This window comes from Lepidochelys kempii, chromosome 7, assembly GCF_965140285.1.
Source record: "Lepidochelys kempii isolate rLepKem1 chromosome 7, rLepKem1.hap1, whole genome shotgun sequence".
Taxonomy (NCBI): Eukaryota; Metazoa; Chordata; order Testudines; family Cheloniidae; genus Lepidochelys; species Lepidochelys kempii.
In genome coordinates, this window is record NC_136386.1 from 29,102,687 (window position 1) to 29,128,682 (window position 25,996).

At 42.4% G+C, this 25,996-nt stretch overlaps 1 protein-coding gene across 2 annotated transcripts in view; it reads left to right on the forward strand.

The window, feature by feature from the left end:
* FGD3 (FYVE, RhoGEF and PH domain containing 3) overlaps positions 1 to 25,996 on the forward strand; it is a 190,304-nt gene that overhangs the window by 118,846 nt on the left and 45,462 nt on the right. For both annotated transcript variants that reach the window (XM_073351571.1, XM_073351572.1), the window contains exons 6-9: positions 688 to 824; positions 3,926 to 4,082; positions 9,086 to 9,224; positions 10,029 to 10,087. In XM_073351571.1, coding sequence (XP_073207672.1) covers positions 688 to 824; positions 3,926 to 4,082; positions 9,086 to 9,224; positions 10,029 to 10,087 — 492 coding nt within the window. The remainder of the gene's footprint in view (positions 1 to 687; positions 825 to 3,925; positions 4,083 to 9,085; positions 9,225 to 10,028; positions 10,088 to 25,996) is intronic.

Consider the following 25,996-nt stretch of genomic DNA (forward strand, 5'->3'; position numbering starts at 1 on the left):
GTTCAACTGCTCATTTTGGGGATTTAAACCTCTTCTTCCACTGCGGAGGTCTGGACCATGATTGTCACCCAGGCAATTGTGCAATTTATGAATGTGGGAGAAAGAAGGAATAAAAATGGTGAATCACTTTGGTAAGTCAGGTGCGCTGGATTTCTTAACAATGGAATCTGTCCTCTTGCTATGAATGCAGTTAGGGAAGTCATTATTTGTATAAGCCCTTTACACTCTGCCCCTTGGACTAAAGATTTCTGTGGAAATTTGGGGTTAGGTTGGGTTTGGATGAGCAGAGGTCTATTTCCAGGGGCTTTAGGAAAATCTGAGGAGTGCTTTTCACTTTCATTCATGTACAGAGTACTTTTGTCCTGGACCGAGTAAAGACAGGTAGGAAAAAAAATCTGCTTTTCTTCAACTAGTTTTCACATCAAAAAACAACTAAACTAGTTTTAAACCTAAATGGGTTTAACCTCCCCATCTGAATGAGAATCAGTCTTGTTTAACAGATTATTCTGTATGACATACAATGTAGCTTCAAAGAAAAAAACAGAAAAATACACACTCCAAAATACAGAATGTGTGATCCTATACTAAAGCACATTAGTCATCTTTTAAATAAATTGGTTCATAACATAATGCCAGGTTTTAGATTTATATTAAGTAACTGGTAATATCTTGTTTTTTCCCATGCAGGTTTTTTGCACTAAATTGTCAGAAGCAGGTGTTCCAACCGAAGTGATAACTGGCATCTTTTCAAATATTTCCTCCATCTATTGCTTCCATGGACAATTTCTCCTGCCTGAGCTCCAAACAAGAATTACACAAGAGTGGTGGGTAAACCAATGTATTACAAATAAACATTCAGTTTGCAGGTGTTCTAGCAGTCAGAAAGCCTAGTCTTACAACATAGGTTTTAATTACACAAGAACATACTATTTCCCATATAATACAGAAGGTCATCATACGTTTTTTAATACATGCCAAGATACTAAGGCAAACCTAAATAAAAAAAATATTGTCTCAGAGTGCTTTGTGGGTCCAAAACATTGCAAGAGCTGTCCTCCTTGACAGTATTTCCACCATTCCAGTGTTACAATGCCATAAGACAGCCAGATCACTTACTGTTTTTTATTACTTTGGCCCTACAAGTGGTTCTGTGAGGCAATCAGAAAGGCAGTGGCAAACATCAACATATATACTTATACAAGGATGCTAGAACGCTCCTATAATGGAATAGCTTTTTGTGTGCTATATCTAAGGCTTGATTTGATCAGTCCATTTCTTTAAGAACTAAGTTGTGATTATGTTAAGATTAACTGTAAATCTAATTTTTTAATAGAAATAGTTTCACACAATGTATGAAGCATCTAGACAAGTTACGAAGATCTGCAAATCTGTTAGTCTATTGTCAAGTCTGTTCCAATAGTGTTTTACACCTTACATCAAATTCTATTTGACTCTGAAATCCAAATTCATTGTCTCCTGCAAGATAAACTGCTATAATCATAATTATATTAACATCCACATTGTACACACACAAGTATTTCTTTAAGCATAAGCAGATGTTTTTGTTGAATGTTTAATAATGTTTATGCTCCAGTTAGGCCCTGAAAATTGCACCAAGTTGTAAATACAGAAGCTCTGGAATGCAAGAAAGACAGGCTATTTGTAAGATAGACCTAGAAAATTAAATTTGAGATGACAAGTTGGCTGTAAAGACTTTTCTTCCTATAGAAAGCATAGTGTGCTCTGACACAGTGTTTTTATATTAAACTATAAAGTCAACCAAAAGTTAACCTGCTCATCTACTCTGAAATGATGGAGACAAGATCAGAGTTCACATCTTACTCTGCTGAGTCCACTCTTTTTCAAATTGTACATCAGTGACCAGAGGAAATAAGCAAAAAGATTGCCACATTTGAACATTACTGGAAACTATGGGGACAGCCATTACTTAAGATGAGGAAGACTAGACACCAGAAGGGTGCTGGGAAGTCAAACGCATGCATGGGCTATTAAATGACTAGTGCAGTTTAACGTAGATTAAAATTAAAGTTATAAGCTTAGTATTGGGGTGAAATGACAAGAAGGCATTGTCTCCTAATGGTCATGACCTGCAAGACAGCCACTGGGAGAAAGGTCCGGCTTTGAGAGTGAATAGAAACTTAGAGCTGGCATTTGCAAAAAGTCTAAGAGAGTTAGACACCCATCTCCATAGAAACTTGTGCACTGAACTTCCTTTGGGCTCCTTGGAAAATCCCAGCCTACGTCTATCAGTTCTAGAATTGCCACCTAGGATTTCTAATATTAGCACATAGCTATCTAAAGATGTCACTGTGCTTAAGCCTTACAATACCCGTATGAGGTTAGTGAGGGTTGTTATAGACAGGAAAACTAAAGCTCAGGAAAAGCGGCAAGGAGTCCTGTGGCACCTTATAGACTAACAGACGTATCGGAGCATAGGCTTTCGTGGGTGAATACCCACTTCGTCGGAGGCATGTAGTGGAAATTTCCAGAGGCAGGTATAAATATGCAAGCAAGAATCAGGCTAGAGATAACGAGGTTAGTTCAATCAGGGAGGATGAGGCCCTCTTCTAGCAGTTGAGAGCACCAAATGCTAGAAGAGGGACTCATCCTTCCTGATTGAACTAACCTCGTTATCCCTAGCCTGATTCTTCCTTGCATATTTAAACCTGCCTCTGGAAATTTCCACTACATGCCTCCGACGAAGTGGGTATTCACCCACGAAAGCTTACGCTCCAATACTTCTGTTAGTCTATAAGGTGCCACAGGACTTTTTGCCACTTTTACAGATCCAGACTAACACAGCTACCCCTCTGATACTTAAAGCTCAGGAAGTGTGACTTGTCCTGGTCACATAGGACTGAAACAGAACCCAAATCTGCCGGTTTCCAATCCAGCCTTATTCCAACATTGTGATGGTTGGGCCAGTTAACCATTATTGTAGTTATTCCTTCCCTTGTGTGTGAAGTCAGAAATAGGAATGCAAATGCGCAGATAAGGGATAACACCATCTCCTGGCTCCTGAATAAAATCTTTTCTAATAAACCCTATGTACATACTGAGGTCTTGTCTCTCCTAGGCCTCCATTCTTATCTGATTTCTGGCCCTCTCATGCTGCTCCAATGGCATAACGGGGATAGAAAGTAGCTGAAAACTTCCCCAGCCCAGGAGGGATCCTGAGAAATGCTCTGTTCCTTTGTGATCCCAGTTGAAAAGACATGTCGTAGGATGAAGGGAGTGTGACCAGGCTGGCAGCTCTCTGTGCTCAAGCTATTCTGGGCTGCAGAGCAGCCCATAAATGAGTATGGAAAGCTTTTGGAAATTAGAGTAACCCTATGGCGGCTCTGACTCTTTTTGTGGGCTGGGCAGACCCCCAATCAAGCCTTAAATTTAGGAGATATGAAGGTCTAGATCCAACTTTGCTCCCAGCCCCCACTTCCTGGGCTCTGCCTCCTGAGGGGCCCAAAATATGGAGGGAGCATTTATTCAGGCTATTCTGTTTCCTATATTGTGAAAGTGAATTTGTGGGAAGTTCTTCATGTATTACTGAGTTTCTGTGTCCTCCCTATATGCTAACATGTAACCCTCAGGTGGAGTGCCTAGATGTAACTACATGGCCTCTTTGCATCTTCAGTTCTTTTGCTATATGGAAAAAAAAATAATTGTGAAAAATCACAGACTCTTTTCAGTAAATTACTTTTCTTATTGGACAAAAATCTAGATTATTCTCTTAATAAAATTTCACAGAGCTGAATTCAGCCTTAATGTAAGTCTGGGTGAGCCCCTAGTGATGTCAAAAAGGAATTGCCCCTTTCTACACCAGGGCTAAAATTGGGTCGAAGTAAGTGTGTGTGTGTGTACAATAGTGTGGGTTTCAAGACATGTTTATCTGCCTTCTTTGCAATAGGAATGCAAACCCACGGCTGGGAGACATCCTTCAAAAACTGGCTCCCTTTCTGAAGATGTATGGAGAATATGTAAAGAACTTTGACAGAGCGATGGACATGGTGAACTCATGGATGCAGCGATCATCTCCATTTAAAGATGTCGTTCAAAATGTACAGGTATAAAGCCATTCCTTTCAGTACATCTCCAGCTTGATGGGATTTTAATTCTTCTTGCCTTTCCAGTTCTAGCACTGCACAATGGGTTGCAGGATAATGTTCGTAGAGTGCTGAAATATAAATATAGTAAAAATCCTTTCTTCTCCTTCTGCATGTGACAAACCTCACTACACAGGTGGAGTATTTCTCCAACGTGATTTGGGGACTCTCTGTAAGCTATGACAATAATGCCAAGTTACTCTAATTTTGGTTGGCTTTATTCCCTTTGTTTACAGAGATTTTAAAAACACTGAACTTGTCTCCTTTATTATTCTAAAAACTTAACACTGAGTTTGTCCCTAAGGCAAAAAAGGAATAGGATAGGGATACTGTAGCTATACACATTGTATATTAATCTTTTTAAAATTCCTTTCCCTTCTTACTAATAAAACGTTAATTTTAAAGTGAAAAATTAAAAGCATAATACATATCTTGATTTTCTTAGCTTGTTTGCAGTGGGCACCTCATTCTCCTTGGACGATGAAAGTAGAGCATTCAGTTTCATTTTTATTTCTAGTCAGTTTAATTTTCTGGTGCTTATGCTGCAACACAGAGCTCTTGTTTGGGCTAATGATTTTTCAGGAGAATGATTTACCTAAAACTTTCAATTGTAATGAAAAATAAACAATGAAAGCCTTTCTGCTCACATCAATATGCTTTGTAAAAATGTTTCTTGTTTCTTCCTTCCTTCTTTCTTTGCATGAGTCCAGAGCCAGCCAAGTTAGGAATGTAGTTAAGGCCCAGCAGGTGCAGGGAGAGCATCCACTGTTCTTTGCAAATAACAGTGACCAGCAGGGAAAGGGTTAATGCTTTCTCTCTGTGCACAGAGGAAAGACCACAGCGGCATGCCCGAAATGCAGGGATTGTCCTGGTGGTAGGGCTGGGCCAGCTGTCATGATTCTTTTTCCCTCCCTCTCCCCCAACCCCGCACCGCAAGAGAAGAAGTGTGCCAGGGCTGGTTACCCATGTGAGTCAGAAGCTCCTTCCTGGAGCTGGTAGAGGGGAGAATATTAATTGGGAAAGTTGTCCTTCTACCAGACTTGTACTACAAATGCCCTTTTCTACCTCAATCATCTGTCTAATCTTGGACTAAGCAAGGTTTTGATTATTCTGACTGGGGTCTGAAAAACTGAGTGCTCCTTTTGGTTGAAATTTGAGACCCTGGCACATGGGCCCCAAATGGAGCATTGCTTGTGTGATTTGTCTGAGAGCTCTGGAGTGTACTCTCTGCAGGGCTCCCTGCTTCTTTCTGCTTGTGCCAGCAGACTGTCTCGGCTCACTTCCACTTTGGTCCTCACACTCCAAACCTTCCCAGCCCAGTTCTCCAGAACAACACACAACTGGTCTTTACATTTTGATCTAAAAATCTGTTGTCCCTTTAAAATAGAGCAGTGTTGTTATAATTCACTCTTGTCCAAGACACAGTCCCACTGACTTCAGTTTGTATCAGGCTCCTTGGTGAAGGTTGCTTTCTCAAGAATATGGGAGCCTCACTGTAACTCATTATATGTCTTACTTCCTGCAGCAAGGAGATGTATATTTCCCTAAAATTCTGCTATGTCTCCTCTGTCACATCACCAAACAGGCTAATCACACAAATGGTTCACATTAGCTGTCAGAGCCACAAAACATGCCTGCAGCTATCTGCGATCATGAGTGTCCTCTGCTGCCCCATGAAAAGAGTTCTTGACAAGTAAGTTTAACACAGGGGTTATACCTGGAGCTTCAGTTCTGAAGCCCAGTGGTGGTAATCTAAAATGGCAACACTGTTAACTATTTCACTGCTGATTATTTTAGCAGAGATGTGCAGCTTGGTGGCTAGATCTCCAGCTGGTGTGTCAATAGGCCCTAATCTATTGCCTGAGGATTTACCCAGCATGTGTTCTGCAAATCTCAGTGGCCTCTCTGGTGCCCTCTTACCAGCTTTTCCTTTATTTTTGCCCCTATAGCTGTTGTGACATGCATTGTCATGGTCAATACAAAAGCCTGTAGCTCTCAAAAATGGAAGATGCAGCCCACTTAAAACAAATTGGATTTAATGTCAGCATATGGGCTACTGAACTGATTGTATTTATTTTCATATTTAATTAATTTCAAACCGGACATTTTCATTTTAAATGAAGCTGCCATAGGATTTCCTGTCTCTGATGCCAGCACATCAAAGAACCCAGGAACCTTGCTACAGAGATTTAGCTCCCCCTTTCCATGGAGGTCATGGGGGAGCCTTCAATTACAGATAGAGAATGTCCAGTAGTTTAATGTGATTTCTGTTGGTTGGTCCTTTGACCTTTGCCCTTGCTTTGCAAAACACCACTTGAAATGTGTTGTAATCCTTCAGAAATGCACTGTCACTCATGTTTTATTGCTTAATTATAAAATTCCATGCAGGTTGTTAATAACACTCTAGGGATTGTTGAATGGCATAGTTTTTCAGGTTGAGGAATTAGCAATAATTAAATTGAGCTCATAAACACCTGACATTTTTTACTGCAAAAAGCCATAACTGATCACAAGCTATTGATTGTTTTCTTTAGGCAACCTTAAAGGGAAATACATCCCTATGTGTTACCATTATATCCAACTTCTGGGGCTCAATCCTGCTAGGTGGTGAGTGCCCCCAACGCTTATTACAGGCTCAAACCTTACATTCCTGACCAAAATGACACATTGATTTTTCTGAAGTCATAGGAGACTTGTACAATCTCCTGTCTTAACAGAAAGACTGTTTGCTTTGTGAGAACTTGCTTTTCATGCACATCTGGTACCCTCGCCAAGGTTTTTTGTATTTATAGGTTTCACACCATTCTGCAGCCCGGCTCTCACTTGAACTTGTTTAATGCCAAAGTTTGAAATGCCTGTTGCTTCTTTTTAGATTAAATGGATTCTGAAGATGAGAGACATGGTGCTTTATTCTTAGTTGTAGCAGTAAAGCTGGGCAAAACATTTCCATGTAAAATCTCACCAATTTCTTCCCCACCCCATTCTTTGTCCAAATTTTGAATTTTTCAAATTTTCACATCAACACTAATTATTGATTTGTCTAAAAGTAATGGCCATTGACCCCGAATAGGGGTCATACAAATATATCGTAAGAAATGATCCCTGCCCTTAAGAGTTTACAATCTAATTAAAACAAGATACAAATCATTCGCTTGGTGCAACAAACACATGGAAGAAATGGTGTGTGTGGGTATCAGTGAGAAGGAAAAGTGACTGTATAAGAAGTGGTTGTATGGATTAATTATTTGCATATGCATTAAGAGAAAACAAAGCACCTGATTTTCACTGGGGTCTAAGTTGATTTCCTCTTATATACTGAGACATGTAGATTTCCTCTTATATACTGAGACATGTATATGCTCATTTTGGTGCACTAATGAGTCTACATGCAATGGAAGCAATTGGGTTTTTGTGACTGCAGATTCCATCAGCTGTGCTTGAGCTTACGGGAGTTAGCAAACCATGTGTGTGTACATGTACTGTCACACATACACTTGCATAAATAAAACAGTTATATAAAATACCCCCCTGTTTAGCCCTGATCATTTGTCAGTTCCCTGCGGGCGTCCTAGTAGAAGTGAATTTTAGTGAAGGATTAGAAGGATGACCGGGTATCGGCTTTGAGGGCTAGTTTGAAGATGCCACTGGAGGCATGATAGAAGAAGGTGTGAAGATGCTTGTTGGGGAATTGGGCAAAAGGGCAACAGAGGATGTCATCCTTGTGGGGGGATGCATGATGCAGTAAGATACAAAAGCGAATAAGGGAGTAGTATAATTCTCCATTTTACTTTTCTCTTCCTGGAATCTTTAATTCTTTCCCTCCCAATTGTGGCATCTGAGAAATGTTATGCTGTAGATCTCTGAAAGATAATAAATTCACCTCAGCTACCATAAACAGCAGTAGTGTTCAGTACATGGTGACAGATTATTTTTAAAGTAAATTTACATCTTTGAATTACTGGAAAGATGGCTAATATTTTTCTGTCAGGTATTTGCCTCATTATCTCCCAGAATCAGGCAAGTCAGCATTATGTCTTCAGCTGTAATATTTATGAGAAATATTGGAAATACTTGACACAAACATCTTTTGACTGAGGAATAGAATACAGAAATTAACGTGGTGGTTGAGGGGATGCTAGTATTCAAACAGAAATATATGACTGGACCAAAACTTGGTCCAAAGGATTTATTTTATAGATAGGCTGAAGTATTAATTCCATAGAGGAAGGATGTGTTTGTGGTTAAGACACTGAACTGGGATTGAGGAGTTGTGGGTTCAGTTCATGGCTCTTCCAGAGCCTTCCCATGTGCCCTGGAACAAATTACTTAATCTTTCTCTGCCTCACTTTCCCCACCTGTAAAACAGGCATATTACTTCCTTAGCATGAATATCGTGAATATAAATACTTGGAATAGTATAAGATGATTGGGGCCCGATGAGTGCCTTGATAGGTAAGCATTTAATAAAGTAATATGCATGCTCAGTCTTTGAACCAACCACTGATTGGTCAAGTGAAACAGGGATGCAGTGTCATGCTTTAGAAGCTTATACAAATGACTTATATTTTCAGTCTCTGTGCTGTTTGTACAATAAATACTAATAAGGGAGAAGTATTTTTGTGCCCCTGTGTTTATTGCATCAGTCATATGATTTCTGATTCCACTTGGTCTCCTAGGGCAAAGTTCTAACAAGGGACTCACACAAAGTCTTGCACACACCAACACAGGAGAAATGTTTAATAAAAAACAGGAGAATGACTGTAAATTTATCACAATTGGTAGAGAAGTAAGGGCCAACTGTCTACATTAAACACTTTTTAAAAACTGACTAAATTTTAGATTGACAGTGTCTCTCTATTTGTGTGGCTGCAAATGTGATTTTTTTTAATTACAGTTTGAGCTGGAAAAAAAATCATACAAAGAAACAACATAATCCTTGCATAATTGTTTTCTCTGAGTTACAGAAACAGGATGTGTGTGGGAACCTGACGTTGCAGCATCACATGCTTGAGCCTGTGCAGAGAATTCCTCGCTATGAGCTTCTTCTAAAGGATTATCTAAAGAAACTTCCAGAAGAGTCTCCAGACAGGAAGGATGCTGAAAGTAAGTGTAGCTTCCATGATCTGCATCATGAATGTGAACCATGTTGTTGGGAAGAGTCATGTTCTTGTGTAATCTTGACTTCAAAGTTCAAATGTTGTAAACAGTAGATGAGATGATTGTAGATGCATAGAACTGAATTAACTATTTGAACAGTGGCAGAGAAGCTATGCCAGATGGAAATCACAGTTCTAGAAGTTAGGACAACTTTACCAAATAAGCAATGACAGAATACTGTAGTCTATACCAGAGACACAGGACATTCAGTTACCTTTATGATGGCTTGGTGGAGGAAAACAGAAATTGTCTGAAATGTGAGTATTTTCTAGGGAGTCGGGCCACATGACATCAAGACGGGGAGGGAAGAAGCATATTCCTTTATTGATTTACAACAGCTTGGAATTGTCTCAAGAAATGCCTAGAGTATGGTGTGAACCATGGCAACGCATGTAGGCGCTGATTCAGCAAAGCACTTCAGCACATGTGTAAAACGTCTTAATTGGGACTTAAATTACAGTTTTATGAAAGGGAAATGGTTCCTAAATTGTCAATTTTGCACCTTATGTGCTGTTTTGCTTCTTGTCTGGACTTGTAAATAGAACAGGATAAAATGAAGTATCATTTACATGCCTGCTAAGCATGCAAATGCGATTCTATGTGTCAAGGCTTACAAATGTTCCATTTACTTCAGGGAAATGCAGAATTCAGCAGGTCTTTTGCAGTGGAAACATACGTATCAGGAAGATAAAAATCGTGCTATTAACTGATAGGCTTAAGAATGTATAACTGCTGCTACCTTTATTACAGAATCGCTGGAGCTTATTTCTACAGCAGCAAACCATTCAAATGCAGCCATCCGAAAGATGGTGAGTAGAAATTGTGTAATGGAATCATGATGTGACCCATTAACTGAGATCCTTGGTTCAGTCAATTATTCTCTTATTGCCACATCTTCCATTAAAGAAAGGCTTTAGTTCTGGGAAAATTTTTCAAATACGTTATATCAGACTTAAATAGAAATTGAGGAGCCTTATACCTGTGTTCCATAAATGCTCCTGCCATTGTTACCACACACTGAAGTTTTTGTGTGCCAAGATTTCAAATACCTCACACCAGTCTCAAAACAGAGGCGGCTGAGGAATGTGAGAGAGATGAGGAAGAAATATTTGCAAAAAAAGGTCTTTGTTTTGCACTGAAAATTTTTGAAACTAGAAATCTCCTTGACCAGTTCTGCTCAAAGTTTGCTTGCAATTTTTCACATGTAATTTTTTGGGCATACAAAGACTCTTTATTTGTGCCTAGTCTTCATATGTGTAACAACTTCTAGTGTGCATGTTCAAAGTTGCAGACATCACTTTTGAAAATTTAGTCCTATGTATCTAAAGTTGGGCAGCCAGAATTAGAGATGACTGTAAAATCTACCTCTTAAAACATAGGGTCACATTTTCAGTGAGACCTCAAGCTGGCCTCCACAGACCTGTTTGTGCACTAACAATTCTGCACACAGTTAAAATAAGGGAGGGGGGTGGTTCGTGCTTGCAGATCGTGTCACTTGTGTGTGTGCACGGGGATGTATAAGAGGTCTAAAATACAAAATGCTACTGTTTGTGCCCATGGATTATTTGTGGATGCAGCACCATAGTTGTTTTCAAAATCAGGCCTGTAGTATTCTACGTAGCAGTAAGATGATCTCAAGAAAATACCCTTTATTCTATAAAAAGCATACTATCCTCTCTTTTAAAGATTGTTTCTGCACAAAAATGTTTGGAAAAACACTCAAAATTACCGCCATACATTTTCACCCTACATAATTTGTATTACATTTTTCATTTCAGATTGCCTTCTAATATGGTTTCTATTTCCCCCCATCTATATATCGGGCATTCTCTACATTTTTCCCATGCTCTTATTACTTTGAGTAAAATAATTCTAGACAATGTGTTGAATAACACACTTGTACCTCACTCTGTGCAAACTAGAGGAATTGTAGCTTCCTCTTGTCAGCATGGCTGGCAGACACATTATCAGATCCCCACTTCCTTCATCCCCGAGACATCATCTGGCCACTTTTCCTCTTGCTGGTAACCAGCTGATGTCTGAGTCCTTTCACATATAAAAGGATTTAGGAACCATCTATTTCTGTTTGAATTCTGTTCTCTCCTAGCTTTTCTCTCCTATAGCTTTTTGGTATAAATGTTTTCAACTTTGTGTCTTTAACTTCTCCACTGTGGGTAGCAATTATTTTACTAGGCTCTAGGGCCGCAAACACCAGGTACCTGTGCTTATAGTGGAGTGGCATATTTTATAGACCTTCATTACATCCCATATATGGAGCAACCACCCCATCACCACAGTGGTGGGTACTGTATAGAGATATAAAGGAATAATACAACTATCAGGGGATGTATAGAAATCAAGCTTTCCAAGCAACTATTCTCAACTCTGAGTTGTCTGCAAAGAGTTCTGGGGTGAAGGTCATTTACTTTATTCCACCTAACTACAGCTGGCGAGACCCTAAGGTCTTTACTCAGTTTTAACCCAGCAAATTCCCACTGTAAATAGTGAGTTCCTCTACAGTTAACGGGATTTGCCCAAGCTAACACTTTGGAAAAACTGAATGAGGAGCTCAGCGTTTGGCCCAGTGGCTCATGAATTTGCTTTGTCCCCTAACACATAAACTTGTTATCTCCAGCATGCCCTCTTTTACTGCTCTGCAGGAATTGAGACACTAAGAAGTGCTTTTGGAATGCAAAGGGGGAAGATAGGGGTCATACAGGGCAGTGTAGCATATGGTGAAATACCCACTGCTAAAGGCTGTATCCTATATGTGCACTGGAAGTAGCATGCAAGCCTGCTGCTAATGTATGGATCAGCAGACAAGATCAGACCTTAAACATAATACAACCAAAAGGAAGGCAAGAACTGTAGCAAAATGCTCTAATTCCTAGACCTGGATTAAAAAAATCCCACCAGTTTCCCTTCCATAGGTTCACAACTTTTGTAGCAATGGAAGAAATTATAACAGTTGCTTCAAAATTTTATTAAAATAATGTATCTTGCCTAGCGTACAGATATCTCTTAGGATGTTGTACTGCCATCTACCACCAGAGAGTCTGAGCTCCTCCTACACAAAATGGATTGGTAATAGTGTGGATTTCAAGGGGTGTTGGGCTCGTCTCTCTTTTTGGAACATAAAAACTCTGCTTGGACTATGGCCTTTTGTTTGTTTGGTTGTCTTGTTTGTTTCAGGTCTTACTGGTTTTGTTTTTGCTTTGCTGTTAATAAATGCGATTTATTTTTGGATGCGGGAGTGGGGGTGGGATATCTGCCATCTATGGCAGAGTGTCTTAATTGAATGAGAGAATACTGTATGCAAACTTTATTAAGCACTTCCAAAACCCGTTTCATATGCATGAGCAAATTCGGATGTTCAGTGCACAGGGGGCTTGTATGTGACCTTTTTTTTTAAACTCATCCGTAAAAGACTTTGATGGAGCATATCTACCAGCTTGCAGTTTAAATTAACTGAAACTCCCCAAACATGATTGTTTAGCTGATTTTGCAGCTGCTTGGAGATTTAAGAATCCTTCCTGTTTCAATTTGTTAAAGCTGTTGAAAAACTGGTAGTAGTAAATGCCGGTGGATGAACTACACAACTTTACAAGACTAGTCAATGAGCAGGGAAGCTAAGATGTTTACAGGGTTGAAAATAAAGCAGGCATGTGGTGGTGGTTGTGCTACAGAGTTGAAATTCACTCCTGTGCAAAGATCCTGGGACCAATCTTATTTAATTGGGACCAATCTTATTTAATCTTTTTATTACTGACCTGGGCACAAAAAGTGGGAGTGTGCTAATAAAGTTTGCAGATGATACAAAGCTGGGAGGTATTGCTAATTTAGAGAAGGACCGGGATACCCTACAGGAGGATCTGGATGACCTTGTAAACTGGAGTAATAGGAATAGGATGAAATTTAATAGTGAGAAGTGTAAGGTCATGCATTTAGGGATTAATAACAAGAATTTTAGTTATAAGCTAGGGACGCATCAACTAGAAGTAACGGAGGAGGAAAAGGACCTTGGAGTATTGGTTGATCATAGGTTGACTATGAGCTGCCAATGTGATATGGCTGTGAAAAAAGCTAATGTCGTCTTGGGATGCATCAGGAGAGGTATTTCCAGTAGGGATAAGGAGGTTTTAGTACCGTTATATAAGGCACTGGTGAGACCTCACCTGGAATACTGTGTGCAGTTCTGGTCTCCCATGTTTAAGAAGGATGAATTCAAACTGGAACAGGTACAGAGAAGGGCTACTAGGATGATCCGAGGAATGGAAAACTTGTCTTATGAAAGGAGACTCAGGGAGCTTGGCTTGTTTAGCCTAACTAAAAGAAGGTTGAGGGGAGATATGATTGCTCTCTATAAATATATCAGAGGGATAAATACCAGAGAGGGAGAGGAATTATTTAAACTCAGTACCAATGTGGACACAAGAACAAATGGATATAAACTGGCCACTAGGAAATTTAGATTAGAAATTAGACGAAGGTTTCTAACCATCAGAGGAGTGAAGTTTTGGAATAGCCTTCCGAGGGAAGTAGTGGGGGCAAAAGATCTATCTTGCTTTAAGATTAAACTCGATAAGTTTATGGAGGAGATGGTATGATGGGATAACATGGTTTTGGTAATTAAATATTCATGGTAAATAGGCCCAATGGCCTGTGATGGGTTTTTAGATGGGGTAAGATCCAAGTTACCCGGGAAAGAATTTTCTGTAGTATCTGGCTGATGAATCTTGCCCATATGCTCAGGGTTTAGCTGATCGCCATATTTGGGGTCGGGAAGGAATTTTCCTCCAGGGCAGATTAGAAGAGGCCCTGGAGGTTTTTCGCCTTCCTCTGTAGCATGGGGCATGGGTCACTTGCTGGAGGATTCTCTGCTCCTTGAGGTCTTCAAACTACAATTTGAGGACTTCAATAGCACAATATAGGTGTGAGGTCTTTTTTAGGAGTGGTGGGTGAAGTTCTGTGGCCTGCATTGTGCAGGAGGTCAGACTAGATGATCATAATGGTCCCTTCTGACCTAAATATCTATGAATCTAAAAAAATATCTATGAATCCTGACCAGTGTTTATGCAACAGTTAAGTTACCCTCAAACCATATTTTGAGAACTTACGTAGGACTTTAGTGCTGCATAGGCTTTGTGCTGGCCCTCATAAGGTAAGTTTTACCCTAAGGGGGCAGTTCTTCAGACTCTGCATAGGAATGCAGAGTTCCTCTACTGAGCTGCCATAAGTAGTATAAGGGCCCTACCGTCAATCAAACCCCAACCCCGCCCCTTGACCCAGCCCCTTGACCCCTTAGCCCCGCCCCCAGCTCAAGGGGGCCCTACCATCAATCAAACTCTAACCCCACCCCTTGACCCCACCCCCTTGACTAGAAGTCCTGCCCCCATCTGGGGTATTACTTCCAGGGTCAAGGCTGCCACGTGACCGGAAGCAAGGAAGTCATGTGACCCCTCTAACAACTCCTCCCACTGCCCTCTACCAATCAGGAGAGGTTTTGTCCCTGTAGGACTTCCCCTCAAGAGGAGATTTGACCAATCAGGGTGAGTTCCGGGGCGGGGGTGTCCTCTACGGAAGTGGGTCTTGTGACCCCTCTAATGACTCCGACCCCAACCCTCTACCAATCAAGAGGGGTTTTGCCCCGTAGGACCTCCCCAAGAGGAGATTTGACCAATCAGGATGAGTTCCGGGGTGGGGTGACCCGACCGGAAACGATTCGCGTGTGACCCCTCTAACGACTCCTCCCACTGACCTCTACCAATCAGGCCACCCGGAGACCAGATTTGACCAAAATAGGGCACGTTCGGGGATGGGGTGAACCACCCAGAAGAGGGGCGTGTGACCCCTCTGCCAATCAGAATGCAGCTCCATCACCCCATAAGTCCCAGCGTCGGGCGGAAGAGGCTGTCTTTTACCAAGAGCGCGTGTTTTACAAATCGTGGAAACATGGACTCCTTCACCACCCCCGTGAGAACTTCGGACTTTGTTTTAGCCCCGAGGACCTTTGGACTTGTATGGAGAAAGCGCTACATCAGCGAGAGTTCCGAGGAGGACCCTTTGGCCCAGCCGTTGATGGACACACCGGAGTCTGACCCCGAAACCCAGCTGCTTGTGAGGCACCGCGATGAGCGTGATGGCCTCTTGTTGTCCACCCCCCGAGAGGTGGAAGGTGATCATGGCTTGGGGGCGTTACGGGCGGACAAGGTGAATGAAAAAGACGTGGCTCAGGTAAATGAATGTTTAAGAAGTGACGGTCTGGGGTGGGGGTGTGTAATGGGGGGGGGTTAGGAACCAGGGATTGTGTAAATCAAAAACCAAGCAGTGTAGTGCTTACGCTGTTTCTTTTTTTGAAAAAAATCTCTTGACAGCTCAATGATGCCTTTCTGGAGGCCTTTGAGAACTTACACATTGGTAGCCCTGTGGGAGTAAATGTATCATGCATCAGCTGTTTTTGCTCATGTCTGAGACACAGCTCTCAAGAGGAAAAGGACAAAATGGAAGAATGAACCAGCACAGACACCCTCATGTTAGGACTCATGGCTTCCATTTTTACAGGCGGTTGTAAAAGGTTGTGTTAAACCAGGCGATTAATAAAACTTATTTAAATGTGTTCATGTGAATGTTGTCCCCCACCCTCACTTGTGTTAGTAAAAGATGGTACCAGTAACAGTCACGTCTCCACAGGCGTCTCTGTTAAAGAAAATATATTACACCCCTGGGGAAGTTGGGAGCTTTGGCGGGGTGAACCCTCTTTTTCAAGTGGCCAAAAAGCATAGTAAAACTTTAAATAGAAGACAAGTAACAGCTTTGCTTTCAGACCAGGATGCTTATACTTTACACAAACCAGCTTGAATACGTTTTAAAAGAAACAAGACCATTGTTTCGGATGTGCATGCGCAAAGGCAGGCAGATTGGTGGATATGCACTGGTTCTCCAAACACAACAGCAATTTTAAGTACATCTTAACAGTGGTAGACATTCTATCCAAACATGCCTGGGCCTTAGGCCTAAGGGACAAGATGAGCGGGGAGGTAACCAAGGCCTTTAAAGCTATTTTTAGTGAGGGGCGCGTGCCTCAAAAATTACAAACTGATCGGGGGAAAGAATTTTTAAACAAACCTTAAGCAGATTGTTAAAGCGGCACGGCGTTCACCATTTTGTTACTAATAATGAAGTCAAAGCAGGGATTGTGGAGTGATTTAACAGAACTTTAAAAACTAGGATGTGGAGATATTTTACAGCCAATAACACCTTTCGCTACATCGATGTGTTACCTGGCTTTATAAAGAGTTACAACCAGAGCTTTCACAGAACTATACATACCAGACCCGCTGATGTTAACCCTTCAGATTCTCTGAAGGTATGGAAAATGGTTTATGGCGATGGTTTTAAAATAAAACCGGTTGTTGCCCCTTTTAGAAAAGGCGACCACGTGAGACTATCTAAAACCAAAGGAGCTTTTGAAAAAGGTTATGAACAGACATTTACCGATGAGATATTCATAGTGGATGAAGCCTTAACCAGGGGTCAGAGACCTGTATACTGATTAAAAGACTACGAGGGTGAGACAGTTACTGGATCTTTTTACCCTGAAGAATTACAAAAAGTAAACCCCAAACGAGACAGGATTTACAGGATTGAAAAAGTTCTAGCGGAGAAAGGAAAAGGGAGAAAAAAGCAACTACTGGTGAAATGGTTGGGGTGGCCTGATAAGTTTAACAGCTGGGTGAAAGATTCTCAACTCTGTGACATTTAGACACAAACAAACAAAAGTTATTCCTCCCCGCAAAGACAGAGAAGATGAGCGACGGCGGGTTTTACATTACTTTGCCCAGCAACGCCAGCTCTGCAGTTTTTCCCCAAAACACCAGCTTGAACTTTACAATATGGCTAATTAAGCCCTTGGATCTCCAGGGTGCCTGGGAGGTGGGGTTAGTGGAAATACAATACCCACACAGCTGGAACACTATCAACGAAGACACCCCTTTTGAAGTCACCTTTGGAGATATGGCATGGAGTTTCATCCTACGATGAGGTTATTACGCGTCCATACCCGAATTACTGGATCATATGAACAGTATCATAGCTCGTCACCCCGGACCGCCTGAGATGATCATGAACTACGACCCTGTGGGTAGAAAAATTAGACTTAAATCCGCCGCTTTTACTTATATGTTTTCTACCAGCAGGGAGCTAGCTAACATTCTGGGCTTGGGCCCCAAACACAGCATCCAAAAATTCCCTTTCTCGGCAGACATTACAGGGGGTTTTAATTCCTTGTATCTGTACACGGATATCGTAGAACATCAGTTTGTGGGGGACTTTCCTGTTCCCCTGTTACGTTGTGTCCTCGTCCAAGGAAGGAACAATGAGTTTGTCACCATCACCTACGATAAACCTCATTACGTCCCTATCAGTAAACACCACATCGACTCCATTACCACTGAAATAAAGACAGATCAGAACAAAAGCGTCTCATTTCGCTTTGGCAAGGTGATCATCAAGCTACACCTGCGCCCCCGGAGAGAACGAGTTTTCTAAAAAAGCAAAACAGTATTATGGTGATCCTAAAAAATTACGGCAAGCCCAACGTCTACAGAAACTATTACAAAGCCCAGGCGGGATACGCCCTTCGTGGATATCATGGGGCCCCCGTGATGTATGGGGCAGGCGTGGGTGGAATATTCCGTAGCCTCTTTCGAAAAGCCGTACCGCTTTTGAGGAGGGGGCTAGAGATTATTAAACCCCACGTAAAAACCACCACTCAAAACATAGCTAAAGACGTAGTAGGTCACGTCTCCCGCGCTGTTCTGGAGAAGGTGGGGAACACAGCTTCACAGGAAGGATCGGGGCTGATGTACATTAAAAGGAGGAAGAAGAGAAAGAGAAATGCGTCATACCCGCGACGCACAGGTCCCCCGAAACCCTTTAAAAGAAGGGCTTTGATCCGCAGGGTCGGCCATAAGCGAAAGTCCAAGAGGAAGCCTGGGCGAAAGAGGAAACACTCTCCGGCTGATACGAGAGATATCTTTTAATCAACATGGCTTTCGTTCATTGTGGGTCTGAAGAATGCACCAAATCCGAACTAGACTTGTTCCAAATAGCCCCTATGCAGACCAGCATTGAGAAAAGCATCTACATCGAGGTGCCACCTCTGTCGGCCATTACGGAGTCTGCCCCCATTGACTTTTTTATAGCAGGGAATGGCGTAGATTATATGGATTTAAACAACATACTGCTGTAACTGTGTTGCAAGATTGTAAAAGGAGATGGAACTGAACTCGACGCGGATGCCGAGGTGGGCCTGGTGAATTACCCAGTGGCCTCTATTTTTAGTCAGCTGGATGTCACGCTCGGAGACCGCCTTGTAAGCCAAAGCAACAACTGTTACCCTTACAGGGCCTTTATAGAATCGGTGCTCAATTACAGCAACGACACCCTCACCACGCAATTTTCCGCTGGCCTCTTTTACAAAGACACTGCCGGACAACAGGAAGACACAGACTTGGATGGCGAGAATCTAGGGTTTGTGAGGCATGCAAAGCTGACCGCTCAAAGCAGAACAGTAGAGCTTCTAGGTCATCTACACAGCGACCTGTTTTTTCAAGAAAAACTATTGTTGAACGGAGTGGATGTGAAAGTTAAACTGACGCGCAGTAAAGATCCTTTCTGTTTAATGGGCAGCGGTACCGAAGGCTTTAAACTGCGCATTCTATCAGCATCCCTTTTTGTGAAGAAAGTACGGGTGGCCCCGAGCGTTCGTCTGGGGCATGCCGAGGCCCTGCTTACCGCTAATGACAAATACCCCATGGACCGTGTGGGAATGAAAGTGTTTAGCATCCCTGCAGGCAGAAGAACCTGTTCTTGGGACAGTTACCCAAAATGCTTGTCCTGGGGTTCGTGGATAACGAAGCCTTTAGCGGAAGTTACACTAAAAATCCCTTTCATTTTAAGCATTACGATATTAATTTTGTGGCCTTGTATGTGGACGGTGAGCAGATACCGACCAAGCCTCTGCAACCAGACTTCGAGGCAGGACGCTGCGTGAAAGAATACATGAATTTGGTACAGACGGCCGGTAAACACATGAAAGATCGTTCTCTGTTAATCGACCGTGAGGAGTTTGCACAGGGTTACACCATGTTTGCCTTTGACCTGTCCCCCGACCAGGAATGCGCTGATCACTATTCCCTGATTAAAACCGGGAACCTAAGAGCAGAAATTCGTTTTGGGAAGGCTTTAACCATTACCGTCAATATGATTGTGTAAGGGGTTTTTGACAACGTCATAGAGATAAATCAGAGGAGAAATGTTCTGTTTCGCTACATGTGAACATGGACACCGTGCAGCTCTCACGTGTCTTATCAACGGACCCTTACACAAAAAAGAATTTCTTAGACGTGTTTCCCTGCGATTCGTTCCCTGGCGGCAAGCTGTCTCAGAAACCCCTAGGTTTGGTGGTCAACACGCATCCACACAACCGACCGGGTGAACACTGGCTTGCCGTGTATCTGGTGGAGCGTAACCTTGGAGAGTTTTTTTTGACTCATACGGGCACCCCGCAAACAGTGTGTTCTTTCCTAAAAGCATTATGAAATTTTTAAACAAAAATGCCACAGACATTGTGTTTCACAACAGACAATTACAAGACCCCAGCTCCATCGCATTCAGTTCAGTTCCGCCATGGCATTCATAAACACATCCTATCCCTTAGGTACATGTCTGCTAGGAACAGAGCGCGTCTGGGTGACGGCCCTGACTAAGTCGAGCATGTTAGAGCCATTAACCACAGAGCCTTTGTACACAAAAGACCCTTTATTGGTCTATGAAGAAATGTTTTTATCTTGGCCCAGCTTATTTAGCAATACTGATGCATTTTTCTTATAACACTTATTCACGTTATCCAATACCTCCTGAGCAACAGAGTCTGAGGTCTTTGGTGTTTCGGAGGGTTTGGCAGTCACACTCTGTTCCTGTTCTGGTAGAAACAGACTTAGTTTTCCTTTGTCCACATCGCTCTGCTTCACGTACATTAGATATCTTTGAAGCACGGTGCTGTAAAGTTTAGCCTTTTCATATTCACCTAAGTCAGTTCTTTGAAGAACAGATTTCATTTCAGCATCCAGTAAGCATGTTGCGGTTGTTCTGATATTTTCCTCTGTCTGAGGGGGAGCGCTTAATTGCTCCAACTGCCGGCTGGGCACCAGGTACATTTTTTCTGCATACTCCATTATCGATTAGTTAAAAGCCCCGTTATCAGAGGGATAGCAAAACTTAACAGGGGTCCGATAAACCCCCCAGACTGCTTCACCAGATGCTTCTTTCTTTTAAGTGAAACCCTTTTATTACACAAAGTTTTTATAAGCGTGTGTTTCTTTTTCAGCACACGCACTTGCTTCTGTGTTAAAGGTACGTTTCCTTTTAAGGCGTTGAGCGCTATTTCTGAGATGGCTGCTACTAGATCGTCAGAGGCTGAGCACAGTATAGCCCTCCTTTGCTGCAGGGACGATTTGCTAAGTAATTTTAAAAGGCCCAGGTTTCTTTTCACGCAGCTAGACATAGTAGTCAGCAACCCCGGCTGTAAAAAAGGGGCCTGCCAATAATTCATCTCTTTTTATACCGGGCTGTTGTTCTTTTTAAAGTATAAACTGCCAGCCAGTCTGGAGGGAAAAGACCAGTTCTTAGCCTATAAGCTTCTGGGGTGGAAGCATTTAAATCCACCACCAGGTAGCCATAAGGCCTTTTGGTAGCATCCTCAAAAGCTTCTAGAAAGAACTGAGCTTTGCCAGGGTACATTTGCCGAGCGAGTATAGCAATTTGTAATCTGTCCCTGGGGTTTTTTAACAGAACTATGTACTTTGTGTTTAGGTTAATAGTGCGACTCTTTTTTCCCTGGCAAAATACGTTCTGAACTATATACATAATGCTCAGGTTCCTGTGATGCACGTACTTAGTAAAGGCTTTCTCGATTTCATCGCTTTCACAAGTGGAGTTCATCAGATCGTCTATGATAATCATGTTCACTTTACTGGTAGGAAACAAACGGTCATCATCAAAAGCATCAGGCAGACCCTCCACAAAATTGATAAAGGGGTATTTACAGAGCAGTTCTTTATACAGAGGTTGCCAACAACTGTATCACCACACAATATTCTCAGGCGTAACAGACAATGTTTGTTTGGCATTATCCAATACATTTTTTATAAAGTAACTTTTCCCGCAGTTGCTAGGCTCCGTGAGAATTGCAGAAAAGGGGTGTTTCCACCTCATATCCATTTTTCAAAAGCCGTAGGGCAGGGTTTTAAACCCTTCTCCTATGACCCTCTTGTTGTAAACAATTTTCTGTGTTTTTTTAAGGGTTTTTGTCTCTATTTGCCACTGATTTTTGTTTCTTACAATAGAGGGTTGCTGTACCTCTATCTTTTTTGAAGGGTTCTCTCGCAGACCCATGCAATAGTCCAGGACTAGATCTTTCAAACTGTCAAAGTTGATCTTTTTACAGTTTGCTACGTTCAGGGTAATACCTTTGACCTTCGTACAGGCCTTTCCTCCCGACAGTTTATACCCGTATGTTTTTGGGCCTGCCGAGACAAACTCGGTGATGTGTTGATCTGGTGGGATCTTGCTCGTGAGGTCCCCTAAATAATCCCCCAGAGGGGGATTCCAGGCCCCCTCTCTTTTCGCAAATATCACCGAGTCAGTGTCGTGGTACAGGCACCGCTCTTGCAATCCGTCTAGGAGGCTGTATAGTTCTAAGCGGGCATAAGCGGTGGTGAAACAGGCTATGAAAACATTGGTATTGCCAGAGACAGAATAACGGTCTTTTGCATGCTTCCAAGATACGCACGCTGTTTCATCGTCGATAAACTCACAGGATGAAACCTCGTAGTTGGGGGAAAATAGGTATTGAAAGAGTTCGTCGGGGTCTCTCACGATGCTGATATTGGGTAGGTTGGTTCTTTGGCCGAATTTACCCCACAGAGAATTTAAAAACAGTTTAGCAATTTGGCGTTTAGCGGGGTTTAGCCTGATCTCGTGTCGGCGTAAAAGCACGCCTTCTTTCTGGTAGAAATTGTTAACATACTTATTTTGTTTGTCTTCGTCTGTGCGCCAGCTGGGATACCCTGAAGCCTCTTGTTTCTGGTGGAGGTGTAATTTTATGTACTCCGAAAAGAGTTCATCAGATTTTTCATTAAAATGCCAGATTTCATAGATTTTAGCTACCTTCGCTATGGCTGCGTTCAATTCCACCGTGCACCAAGTCCCCAGGATGGCCCTCTCCTCGTCAGTGTGGGTGCACGTCTCCCGCTGCTCGGTTTCCGCACAGGTTCGGCATAGCGGGAACATAAGCTTGCCGCCCACTCTGACAGGTAACAATGGGAAAAAAGAGGCCTCGTGGGGGGTACACTTTAACTTTTGCAATTCCAAAATAATTTGCAAAGGGTCCAAATTTGTCATAAACTATATCGGGGTGCCCAATAGGGTAGTCTTTGGTTTTGTTTACAAAAGGGTACAAGCTGGTAAAATCATAATAGTGGATTTCTTCGCCGGGCTTAGGTTTATAATATAGACAGATGGCGTTCGTCCTCCCCCCAAAAAGAGCATCCCTAAGCATGAGAGGCTGGGGTAACTGGGCTCGGTTTAAAAAGCTCGCAAGCTCCCTGTCTGTTTCTTTCATCACCACCCACTCGTGCTCCCAAAGAGTCCTCACTACAAAACCAAGCCATTTTAGATAGTCGGTCTTGAGCTGAGTCTTGTAATAAAGAAATCCAAAAGTTGTACCCATCATAGGGTTTTGTGCTTTTTCACAATGACAGGCGACACAGCCGTGAAAAAAACACCCATTAAACTCAAAGGCTGTGTGTACCCCGTCAATATTGGCATAACCGTCTAAAAAGTAGGGGCCTACCTGTAGTTCCCCACCCTGTAAAGTGTGCTGTATTTGTATATTTTCTTTTTGAGAGATATACAACAGCCACTGGGTAGATGGTGTCGAATATCTCTTTTTCTGTCTGTGATAGTTGTCTGGAGGGAGAAGAGCTACTGTGTTAGGCTCCAAAAACATAAACCTGTACATAGCCATGCAGACAGATGCCAGCGTTATGTACCGGAACGGATCTATACACAGTTTTATCTCAGTGAATTTACCGGGTTCTCTCTCTGCTAGATCGACCTTCTCCGTCATATTCATAATTTCTTTTCTGTATAGGATACAAGCCTGTCTCAAAATTTTTACATCCTGCTGGCAGTAATACGCAAGCTCTTTCTGCAGGTCAAAAGTCTCAGAGCTGTGGTCTTGATACCAGTCGAGAAACTCTGCTTTTTCACCGGGCATCATGCTTTCTACACCGTAGTGCTCCACACGAGGCATAGGCCCCACATAATTTTGATTTTCTAAAGTGTTAAAAAAATGTGGAAAATACGCTTTGCAACCTTCAAACCCCATCGCCTATGGGAGCTTGCTAAGCTTCATGGGCAAGAAGTTTAAAGAGTCTATAAAATGAATGCCAAGGGCCTTAACTTTCACACACATTAATTTACTACCCTGAGCGATCAATTCTATGCACATCTTTTCCTTCAGTAACTGTCTAACGCAGAAATACGCATCATAACCTTTGGAATTATGCGCTAGGAACGTGTAGTCCCGGAACTCTTTGCCAATAAAGGTCTTAACAAACATAGAAAGACATTCGTCACCCTTAAATTCCCAGGATTTTTCCGGCTTTAGGGACATGGCAAAAATGTAATTGGGAGTGTGCAACCCAGTCTCTTGCATGCATTCAAAATCATAAAAAATATACTTTTCTGATGATTCGGGCTTTCTAAGGCTACCCATAAAACAGAGGTGAACGTTTACATCTCCAACGATCAAACCCTGACACTGCTTACAGCGCCTCCCTTTACACCTGTGCCGCTTGTCCACGTACGCCTGACATTTATCGCACAAAGTTTTAGACAGGCATTCAACTTGGTTTTTTGACATGTCTGTCTAAACACTCTTTGGACAGATAATACAGTTTACAGCTAGGACACCTCCGCTGCACACCCATGTTGTCAGAGCATGTTGCGCTCAAGCAGAGGCGGCAACGATACCTGCAAGAATGGTCGTGACTGTACACTGTGTGGCAAAACTCACAGTAATTTTTTGCTCTGAACAACTTTTTCACATCCAAAACCCCATAGTAATGTTCATCGTGCAACAGGATAAAATAAGTCTTAGGGTACACGGGGCCCCCCGTTTTAAAAAAACCCCAGCCACCTTTCACCGCATACAACACCACCTGTATGTTAACTCCTAAATGCTGTTCAAACTTTGCCACGTCACTGAGCATAACCTTTTTTTGATCTGACCACCCCAGTTTCTCGTGCAACTTTCTCGCCTCTGCTAACAATTCCGCATCCGTAGGTTTATGACCGGCCATGACGGCCAAGAGCCCTCCCGCAAAACATAGATTGGTACCGGTGTAAGTCAGGTCTACTAAACATTGTCTCTTTTTATGAATAATCTGACTACTAAGGATAGAATTTAAAACTCTTTGAGCACCCCACCCCTATTTTTTACAACTGTCACAACGAGGCACAACGTACCATCGAGATGCAATTCTCTATTGCTCTGAAGCAGCTTTGAGGTCTGATTTAAGAAATCCTCAGCGGATAGCTCATCCCTAGTTCTTCTGACCGAAAACAAAGGATTAGTTAAACGACGGCTCTCTAAACGTAACTGTACGTAATCATCAGGGCCTACCCTACCATTAACGTCATCAAGAATTAGCTGTATCCCTCTGTGTATGGCTTCAACAGCCTGTTGAGCTGAATTTATTTGCTCAAGATGGACAAAATGAAACTCCTCACAATACACCGATCCCCCAAATCTAGGTAATTTACGTTGCCAACTTCTCACTCTCTCCATATACACCTCTGCATTTTCAGGGTTACTTGGGGGTTCCTCTACGGAACCATCAATGGCATCTTCTACATCAGATACTAATTGAGAGTCAGACTCTGAGACGCCCCCTTGAGGGTCATTGGGAGTAGATGGGACCCCATCTAGAGAGCCCTCTGGGGAATTTTCTAAACCAGAGTCTGATTTCGCGTCCCCATTTTGAGGGGAGTTTGAGACATGCCAGTTTGAGAGCCTCTGGTAGGGGGCATCTCTTTTTGTTTTTTTTCCCTCATTACCTCTTTAGCCCTTTTTAAAATTTTTACAGCGACCCTGGCCTGGAATTTTTTGGCAGCCATCTGTTTATCCCCCAAGCGCCATCCGCCCTTTTGTTTACACATGAGCTGATGTGCACCCTTGAGGGTACCTCTTTCCACACCTAGTCATGCCTGATCAGAGCCACCCTTTCCAGCTCCCCTTTCTTTTAGGCCCCCTGAGGATTCAGCGTCCATCAGTTTTCTGAACACAGCGTCGTATTTTTTCCAAATCTTTTTAGAATGCCGTAGTTTTAGACCCCCCGAGGATACAGCGTCCATCAGTTTTCTGAATGAAGCATCAAACTCTTCCCAAATACTAGAATATGGGGGATCTGTGACAAGCTTATGGTTTTGGGAGAATGGCTTGTCAGTCCTTAGTTTTTTATTCACAACCCCTAGAGCGCCTGCTCTGGGTTTGTGAAAGTGTGTGTTTCTGCACACATTCAGAGCCCCTAGAGTGCCTACTCCGGGTTTGTGAATGTGGACGTTTTCGCTCACAGTTTTCTCAGGGCTTG